The following is a 10,096-nucleotide window of genomic DNA, read 5'->3' as shown; positions in this document are numbered from 1 at the left end:
TTATCCTGTTCCATTTTATTTATTTGTTTGTTTGTATTGGTTTGTTCTGAGTTTGAACATGACATTTGTTGGAGGCAGGAAAGCAGAAGTTCTTTTCCTAGTTACAGGAAGAAATAGTTACAGATGATACGAAAGACAAGTTTTGCTACCAGGAGGAAAAAAAAAGCTAGGCCTATTCACACACTTCATCCAAAGAATTTAGTTATCGTCTGAGAGGCTTGGAACATGTGCTGATCCCGGGATTGGTGGCCATCTCGGCAATAGGATGCACGTAGTGGACTTTTTAGCAAAATCTCGTATTAACATGCTAGCAAGGACTGGATCCAGTTTGGCTGCTTATCACTCATCATTTTATACAGAATTGGAGAGATTCAGCGGTAAAATAGCGGAAGGAATGAAATGTGTGCCTGTGCATTTACTAGGCTTGCAGGAAACCTTGTTTTTAGAAAACCCAAAAGAGATTTTAAAACTAATGGGACAAATGGAATGGGAAGCAAAATGCAACATACTGTTTTTAAATTTTTTTTTTTCAACGTTTATTTATTTTTGGGACAGAGAGAGACAGAGCATGAACAGGGGAGGGGCAGAGAGAGAGGGAGACACAGAATCGGAAACAGGCTCCAGGCTCTGAGCCATCAGCCCAGAGCCCGACGCGGGGCTCGAACTCACGGACCGCAAGATCGTGACCTGGCTGAAGTCGGACGCTTAACCGACTGCGCCACCCAGGTGCCCCTGCAACATACTGTTTTTGACCTAGTACTAAAAGTATTAGAGGCATCTCGTGATTGAAACTAATGTCCGTGTTACTACATTGATGCCACGGGGTCTGTATGTACGTATTGTTTGTTTGTTGGGTTCAAGTGGAACATGAGAATTACAGGCTGAGTCCATGAGCCCAGCACTCAAAGGGTCTCACCTTGGCTGTTGGCTGTTGGCTGTTGACTTAGGACTCTATGCCCTAATGTGCTGTAAGCAGAAGAACCTGACGCACAACAGTTCAGGCTGGAGGTCCGAGTGTCATTAAGGGAGAATCCCTGGACTCTAGAGAGAAAGAAACTTAATTACTAGGAAGTTGGAATAGTTAGATTTCACTGTGATCAAGGCACCTTCTGTGTCAGGGAACCAAAAGACAGTGCCTGCTATGGAAGACTGCTTGCTAATTTCAGTCCCACCTCCTACTATAATGGGTCATCGTTTAACTTCCTCAAACAGGTTTGTGTCACTGGGACCATTGCAAGCGCTAACCCTTGGGCTGGGAATACACTGAGCAGCATTAATTTTATTCAGAAATTGGGGCAAAAAGGCTTTATAGTTTAAGTACCAACTGAATAATTTTTGTTAATGCTGACATAAATACCTTCTGAAATCTGGGCTGCTGCCTGTTTTTGTATAGCCTGTTGGGGGGGGGGGGAGGTTGCTATTTTGTGACACATAAAATCCAACTTTCAGTGACCATGAGGAAAGTTTACTGAACACAGCCACCCATTGTTTGAGCTCTCACATGTTACAAATCTAGTTGGGTATTTGAAAGGGAACGTGTGGCCTGCAAAACCTGAACTATTGACACTCTGGCCTTTTACAGAACAAGTGTCTGGTCCCTGACCTAGATGAACGCTAGGTGGTGGTGATAAATGTTATGTAAAATGTGCATACTGCACAGTTAGGGTTGTAAAGTTAAAATGTGACTTCGGTTACCCTTCATAATAGTTTTAAAGGGCAATTTTATTTTGCGAAAACCGTTTTCGTAAGTTTTGTCCCGAGCCTTCGGCATCAAAAGGCCCTAGGTGTAGTCCTGTCAGCTGCGTGCCATCTAGTGGATCGCTGTAGGACTTACTTCCAAAATTTCAAATCACTGAAACTGGTCAAGGAGTCAAGGATTTCCTTGCCCTTATTACCCCGGGGGTCAGAAGCCGAAGTTTCAGACCTGAGCAGATACTCAGGTCCTGTCTTCTGGGCAAATCTAGGCATGTCAGCCCTTATTTCTGTTCCTTTTCCTGCAGCCCAACGAACAGAGAAGGGATCCCACCTTGCCCAAGCCCCGTCTCCCTGCAAAACCACACGCCGGTCACTCTCCCCACGCTCACCTTCCAGGACAGCTTCTCCCGCTGCGTCGCGCTGGTGGCCCGAACCCATGAGGGCGGGGAAAGGGACGGGGTCAGTCTGGGCAGCCAATCAGGGCTCGGCCCCAAGCCCAGCCAATCGGGCCCGACAAGTTGGGGCCTAGCCAATCAGGTCCGACAAGGAAGAACTGAGTCAGTGTTTGCGCCTCTCCCTTCCAGCTTTGGGTGGCGCCGCGGGGGATCAGGGGTCCCGGCCGGGCTCCTCGCTCGCTTCCCTCGTTCCCCTGGAAACCCCGTGTGCACAGTCCTAGAGGACATGGCGCGGCAGTGGGGGCCGTCCATGAGGGCGGCCGAGCGGGCGGGCTGCGTGGTGAGCGCTTCCCGGGCCGGGCAGCCCGAGGCCGGCTCGTGGAGCTGCAGCGGGGTGATCCTGAGCCGCTGCCCGGACCTGGTGCTGTGCCACGGGGGCATTTTCACCCCCTTCCTGCGGGCCGGGAGCGGGGCGCTGAGCGCGGCCGGCGCCGCCTTCCTGCCCGGCGACAGTTGCGGCGACGACCTGCGCCTGCACGTGCAGCGGGGTCCAGCAGCCTCGAGCCCCTCAGGCCTCGCGGAGCGGGGCCGCCCGGGGCTGTGCACGCCCCAGTGCGCGGGCCCTGAGTCAGGCCCTCAGGGCCGACCCCGCGGGCGGCCCCTGCAGCCCCCGCGGCCCGCCGAGCTGCTGCTGCTGCTGAGCTGCCCGGCCTTCCGGACCCACTTCGCTCGCCTCTTCGGGGGCGAGGCGGCGGAGCAGTGGCGCTTCGCGAGCGCGGCGCCGGAGGACGAGGTGACGGAGGACGAGGAGGAGGATCAGCTGAGAGCGCTGGGCTGGTTCGCGCTGCTGCGCGTGCGGCCCGACTCGGAGGAGGAGGAGGAAGAGGAGGAGGAGGAGCGCGGGCCGGCAGTGGCCGTGGCGCCTCTCGGGGCCGTGCCCAAGGGCGCGCCGCTGCTGGCCTGCGGCTCCCCGTTCGGGGCCTTCTGCCCGGACATCTTTCTCAACACGCTCAGCCGCGGCGTGCTCAGCAACGCGGCCGGCCCGCTGCTGCTCACCGACGCTCGCTGCTTGCCGGGCACCGAGGGCGGCGGCGTGTTCGCGGCGCGGCCCGCGGGGGCGCTGGTGGCGCTGGTGGCCGCGCCCCTCTGCTGGAAGGCCCGCGAGTGGGTGGGCCTCACGCTGCTCTGCGCCGCCGCCCCTCTCCTGCGTGCCGCCAGAGCCGCGCTGGGCAGCCTGTGCCCCGGCACCGATGCCCTGGCAGCCCTCCTGCCGCAGGAGCTGAGCGCCCCATGGGGCCTGACCCCCCGAGACCCAGGGCCCCCGTGGGCAGCTGCGGCCGTGCTGGTGGAGTGCGGCACCGTCTGGGGCTCTGGAGTGGCCGTGGCGCCCCGCCTCGTGGTGACCTGCCGGCATGTGGCCCCTCGGGAAGCGGCCAGGGTCCTGGTGCGCGCCACGCCCCCCAAGTAAGGCCCGCAAGGTTGCCCCACCTCTGCCCCCTCAGCAGGTCTCAGAGCGGAACTCTGAAGATTAGGGAGGCCTTCTGGCATCGCGATGATGCTTTGATGGTGTAGCGTGGGTAGAGACCTGAGTCCCTCCCCCTCATCCTTGGCATTCAGAACCCTAGCCTAGGGGGTTCTGGGCCTCCTTCCTGGTGGGGAGGGGGGATGGTGGCGCGCAGTGAATGGGGCTTGGGCAAGATGCCGAGCAACTCTGCATTGGGGAACTGTGGGAAGTCACAGCGTCTCTGACTAGGCATCTTTTAGCACCCCGTCCCCTCGGTCCCCCGCCCCCCCACTCCCGTCCCCCTCCCGCCCAGCCTGTTTTCTTTCTGAAATCTGACTGCTCTTAGAGCAGGCACCCAGCACTGGCTCCTTGAATGCAGACTTCCTAGCCCTGTTCTTTCTCCCCTGAGAGCGGTAGTGAAGTCCCAGAGGCCCAGGATGCTGCCTTCCTGGGGTGATGAGAGGGGGCTGTTACTCTTACTTGATTGCTCTCTTAGATCTTAAGCAGATCTTCCCAGCTGGACAAAAATGACGGGTGTGGGGCTCCACCTAATTAGAATGTGGGAGTGAGGTCGAGCACACAGATGTATTTTGAACAGTCTTTGGGTGATCCTGGCAGCCGGGTTGGGACTTCAGCCGTTTGTTCCTTCTCTGCAGGGAAAAGCACTCTTGCCCTCCATTACCTCCAGTTGCTCAGCAGCCTTGGCTTCCTGGCTTGTGTTTTCCTGGTACCTGTTCTATTTCTGCTGTGGTCCCAGGCACTTAACTTAGGCAGGAGCAGAGCAGTATAGCACCTTGGTGTTAATGCCTGAAGTTCTGTACCTACCTCAGCCTAGCCACGCAGCCCGGGCCTTTCCAGATCCCTCTACCGAATTTCCAGGGTTAACCCAGCCCAGCTTCACCGTAGGGTCTCCCACTGGTGGCCAACAGGACAGCCACGACTTTATAAGGAAGACTGATAATGAGGACTTCCCTGTATGTGTGGTGCCCCATCCTCCACCCCGTCTTCACCACACACATACTCTTGCTTCTAGGGAACCCACCAGGTCCCCTGGAAGCTATCCCTGCAGAGTATGTAGTGGGGAGCCCCTGTGTGAACCTGGGCAAGTCAGTGTAAGCTGCCTTTCCGTGAATTGACATGTGAAGTCTTGGAACAGAGCCCGGCCCACAGTAAGAGCTGCAGATGTGCTAGCATTTATGTATGTAAACGGGGACACGGGACTGGCAGCATTGTTTGCCTCAAGTGAGGCAGTGGAGGAGAACACTGGGAATGTTTGCCCTGGCTTCTGCCACCTATTGTGTGACCTTGAGAAAGTTACTCAACCTCTCTGGCCCTCAAATGCACCATTTAAAATGGCGATGATCGCAGCGCCTAGCTCTGAGGGCTGCTGGGAGAACTAAAGGAGATGATGTGCCCAGAGCATTCACAGCAGCCCCGGCCTGCAGTGCTCTCCAGGTGTCAGGTGTTCAGGAAACCCGGTGAAGTGCAGGAAGCTAGTGGAGAAGTACGTTACGGTTGGCGATGCACATTTGGAAGTACCACAGGATGGCCAGGTGACGTGCCCACATGTGCCGGCCTGGTACGGTTCAGGGCTGATGCCACATCTTTGGACTCCCAAGTCCGTGTTTTTACCGCCACTCTCATCCCCTTGCTTCCTCCCGGTACTCACGGGTCAGCAAGCTAGCCTGTCATTTTGTTTCCCTTGCTCCCAGGAGTGCTGCGATCTGGGGACAAGTGGTATTTGCCACCCAGGAGACATCGCCCTATGACATAGCGGTGGTGAGCCTGGAGGAGGACCTACCCGATGTCTCCCTGCCGGTGCCTGCCGAGCATTTCCACGAAGGTAAAGGACGAGAGGGCTTCTGGTGTGGGGCGGACCTCAGGAAGCACAGTCAGTGTTGGACATTCTAACCCTCTAGATCGGGGGGCCAGTGCCCCAGGCGGGCCCCCTGCCCCACCCCTGCTGGAGGCATGGGGCAGGGTGGCGTCAAGCTGGCATGAAATCATCCTGGTTTCAGTGCCTTGGCTGGAGTTGCTCTTGGAGGCTTCTCTGCTTGTGCCCGGCATGCCCCAGGTCCTGGGGGGCAGGGGGAATCCTTGCCGAAGCGTAGGGCACCCCTCTTTCCTGCAGCTCTGCAGCCGTGTCATGTGGAGCGGCTGAGCTTGGGGGCTCCTGCCAGCTGGCCAGAGCGGTGTTGCCCTTTTGAGGCTCCACTGGCGGGGCACGCCACCTTGGAAGTTCCAGAGGCCTCACTGTGTAGATGTGGCGTGATGGAACAGCAAAGGCCACAAGCTCTCTACGCTGGCGTCTCTTCTGCCACTTGCTAGCCCTGTGTCCTCGGACAGGCAACTGAGTATTTATTCTCTGCCTCAGTTTTCACATCTGTAAAATGGAGATAGTGCTCCCTACTCCCGGGCATTGCGAGGAGTGCGGTGAGATGTGGCCTGTAAAGCCTCTAGCCGCATGCCCTGTGCGTTCAGAGCACTCGGGAAAGGCAGTTGGAGGGCAGCCTGGAGCCCTCATCACCGCTCCTTTTTTCACCAAGGCTTCTTAGTCCGAGGAGGAGACGGGTGTTAATTTCACGAGCGTTGACTGAGCACCGGGGTGGGTGCCAGGAACCCTAAAAAGTAACTCACTGGTCCCGCAGGGAAATGAAGGCTGGAGAGTAGTCTGATGCTGAGGACAAGTGGTGAGCAGGTGCTGGGAGATCAGCGGAAGTCCAGTGGGGACCTGGGGCAGACTCCCCGGAGGTAGGAGTATCTTCACAGCAGCCTGAAGGGCAGAGAGGGTTCGGAACTTTGGAGAGGCAGAGACGGCTCCCCAGCTTCGCCCTCCTTTCCTCCCTGGCAGGCGAAGCTGTCAGCGTGGTGGGCTTCGGCGTCTTCGGCCAGGCGTGCGGGCCCTCGGTGACCTCGGGCATCCTGTCAGCTGTGGTGCAGGTGGATGACACGCCGGTGATGCTACAGACCACGTGTGCCGTGCATGGCGGCTCCAGCGGGGGACCCCTCTTCTCCACCCGCACAGGAGACCTCCTGGGTAACCAGCTCCTTGGCCCTCTCCCAGCCCCTCCCCTGCCAGAGCCTCAGTCCCATCTAGTGAGGGCCGGGCGTGCAGCCCCCGGGAGCCACCCTCGGCCCGGGAAGATGGTGGGCCTTACGCCCAAGAGGCAGTTAGCCAAGGTTTTCGGGCACTTGTGCTCCTGGGAGTGGAGAGGAGCGGGTGCTGAGCAGGGAGGGAAGAGATCTGAGGTCTAGTTCCTTCTCTGCCTTAGGTAAGTCGCTTAATCTTAGTTAATCTATGAAACTCAGGAGTTGGGTTCATCCAAGAGTCACAGGTAAACGAATGGGTGAGTGAGTGAAGACGGCCGGGATGGAGGGTCAGGGGTGAACCGGGGTGAACACCACTCGGCTGCAGCACATTGGCGCCTCCTTCCATAGGAATGTGGGCCTAACATTGCTTGATTCGGCAATTTTTTTACTAGCAACGGTAGACCTTTCTGTTTGTTTAATACGGGGTTGTTAGATGTTTTGATTTGGACATATACTTGGATACGTGGATACGGACATAAGTATAGATACGTGTGCAGGCATGAGCTGGTGGGTACGTGCGCGTGTGTGTAAAAAATCTAGCTCTGTCTGCTGAGAGGGGCTAGAAGCAGTGACACCCCAGTTGTGAAGACCACACCGAGAACCCAGACCTTGGTTTCTCTAATAAAAGGCGCCGGGAACTGACTCGCTCCCGGGCTCAGGCAGGGAAGATCCAAGATGAGCCCAGAGCACCTAGTGGTGCTGGAGAGAAAGGAAAGGCTAACGACAGAATGATCGGCACATCCGATGTGTGACGAATGAAGAAGAGCTGACTTGAAGGAGCTCCCAGTAGAACAACTTGAGCTGCAAACCACACAGCGATAGGGTCGGATGGTAACTCAAACAAAAGAATGAGTATCTGAGTCCACACTGACATCGATAACGGAATGCATCTTGAAATGGAGACAAGTGACAGCTCTTCCTGACAGAGGAATTCCAGGTGATAAATGTAGGAGAAATGAGGGAAGTAGAAAATCACTGTTAGGACACCACAGAAGGAATTGCTGCGGGCAGGACCCACCGACGAATGGAAAGTAGAAGCGAGGATATGTGCCTGATCCTAAAATATTTCGTACAAGAGGGAAAACAGTAAGCCTGCAAGAGAGAAACCTGGCAGATATACCACCTCAGCCAAGTGATCAAGGTTAGCGTCTCAGGAAGTGCTTTTGGACATCACGCACCTCCTGACAGGGTGCCCTGAGAAGGGCACGGGACGGCGTTTTCACTCTTGGAAAACCTGAACCTTAGGAGAAAACATCCGGTAACCCCACATTGAGGGACGGCCTGCAGAATAAGTAACCTGTACTCCTCTGAGTGTCACGGCCACGAAAGATAGGGAAAGGCTGGAACTGACCCAGGAGGCATGACAGCTAGACGCTTCTGGGACCCTGGATGAGATCCTGGAATAGAAAAAGCATTCGTGCAATCACTGGTGAAACCCAAATGCGTTCTGCACGTCAGTGAACAGCGTTGTTCCGGGTTAATTTCCTGGTTTTGATCGTTGTTTTTTTGCAGTGACATGAGGAGAAGCTAGATGAAGGGTGTACAGGGACCCCGAACCATTTTGGCAAGGCTCCTGTAAGCCTAAAAAAGTACATCCGGAAGGGGGCTCGGCTGGCTCCGTCGTCGAGCATGTGACTCTTGCTCTTGAGGCCGTGAGTTCAAACCCGCGGAGCCTACTTAAAATTAAAAGCGACGACAACGACAAAACACATCCACATGCACACACACACACACGTGCACTGAGCAGGCCAAACAAAAAACTTGCGCGGGGGTCGGATTCACTTACTCATTCAGTCAACAAGTATTTGTTGAGTGTCGACCCTGCACCAGGCACCGCGGAGCCTGCCTGAGCAAAGCCCGCGGGGCCGACACTAGGTGGAGAGAAGGGTCACAAAAGAAGTGCAACATTGTCTGTTAGGTACTGATGGTTAAGGAGAGAATAAAACGGGGAAGGGGCACTGGGGTGTGGGAGCCAGAGGCCATGAAGGAGGCTGGGTGTCTGTCACTATGAGGGGGGTTCAAGCCCCCGGTGGTCCGAGGGCCTCCCTGCTGGCGATGGGCCTCACTTCCCATCTGTGTGCCCTCTGGCTCATCCCCCCTTTCCTCTTGGACTCCTCAACAGGCATCGTGGCCAGCAACACCCGGGACAATAACACAGGGGCCACCTACCCTCACCTGAACTTCAGCATTCCCATCACGGTGCTCCAGCCAGCCCTGCAGCGGTATAGTCAGACGGGCGACCTGGGCGGCCTCCGGGAGCTGGACAGCGCCACTGAGCCAGTGAGGGTGGTGTGGCGGCTGCAGCGGCCGCTGGCGGAGGCCCCGCGGAGCAAGCTGTGAGCCAGCCCTCTGCAGAGAAGAGCCACCATGTTATGCCACAGGACGAGCGGAGGGTAGCGGCCTCAGGACCCTGCCCGGGCACACCCCAGCTGGGCTACCTCCCCATCCCCACCCATCTCGTTCGGCTCTGGAATCTGGACCAAACTTCCCTTCGGCCCCATGGGTCTCCAACCTGGAAGCCTGTTTGGGGGTGCTTTTTGGAGCCCTCACCTCTCTCTGCCCCCTGGCACTAAACTCTGTTATTTCTCCTTCTGGGGAGCCCCGTACAGCTGCCCAACAGCCCTGGTCCTGAGGCACAAGTGCTGGCTGGAAGGCAGGCCCAGTCCTGGCTCTGCGTCTGTTCCCTGTCTCCTGATGGCCGCTGGCCACCAGGAGCACCTGCTTCCCTGGGTTAGGGTTAGGGTTAGGGTTAGGGTTAGGGTTAGGGTTAGGGCTTCCTCAGAAAGGCCTGCTCTGAAGACCAAAGACAAGAGGAAAAGAAAATCTTTCTGTTCTACTGCACCTCTAGGTGGAGTCCCTGAAAGTTAGGATTTGTGGGTCTTCATATGTTGAGTGTCGCTGACCTCCAGGGACGCTCTGACACAGTGCCTTTACTTTCCAGCCCATAAAATGGGCCTCAGGGATCTCACAGGGGAAAATGTGTCTAGTTGGGGGTTGGGAATAAAGAGGACGTATAGGAGAAAATCTCTACTTCTATCTAGCAGGTTCTCTTTTTTTCTTCTATGTTTTGAAAGTTGCCCTGGGAGTAGGAAACCATCAGGCACAGAAATACACCTTTTCTTTCCTCCTTTCTCAGTTGGGGTGTGAGCTCATGGCATACTCTTTTTTTTTTTTAATTTAATTTAATTTTTAATTTTTAATTTTTTAAAATTTACATCCAAATTAGTTAGCATCTAGTGCAACAGTGATTTCAGGAGTAGCTTCCTTAATGCCCCTCACCCATTTAGCCCATCCCCCCTCCCACACCCCCTCCAGCAACCCTCAGTTTGTTCTCCATATTGTAGGAGTCTCTTCTGTTTTGTCCCCCTCCCTGTTTTTATATTGTTTTTGCTTCCCTTCCCTTATGTTCATC

The 10,096-nt window shown here is 55.8% G+C and overlaps 1 protein-coding gene across 1 annotated transcript; it reads left to right on the top strand.

Moving 5' to 3' along the window:
• Positions 1-2,232: 2,232 nt before the first annotated feature.
• Positions 2,233-9,714, top strand: TYSND1 (trypsin like peroxisomal matrix peptidase 1). Its single transcript, XM_043596534.1, has 4 exons — positions 2,233-3,554; positions 5,307-5,437; positions 6,446-6,631; positions 8,807-9,714. The coding sequence occupies exons 1-4, from the start codon at positions 2,377-2,379 to the stop codon at positions 9,022-9,024; spliced, it is 1,713 nt and encodes a 570-aa protein (XP_043452469.1). The 5' UTR covers positions 2,233-2,376; the 3' UTR covers positions 9,025-9,714.
• The last annotated feature ends 382 nt before the right edge of the window (positions 9,715-10,096 follow it).

Source organism: Prionailurus bengalensis, chromosome D2, assembly GCF_016509475.1.
Source record: "Prionailurus bengalensis isolate Pbe53 chromosome D2, Fcat_Pben_1.1_paternal_pri, whole genome shotgun sequence".
NCBI classification, from domain to species: Eukaryota; Metazoa; Chordata; class Mammalia; order Carnivora; family Felidae; genus Prionailurus; species Prionailurus bengalensis.
Note: the sequence above shows the minus strand (reverse complement) of the source record. Positions and strands in the feature narration are given on the sequence as shown.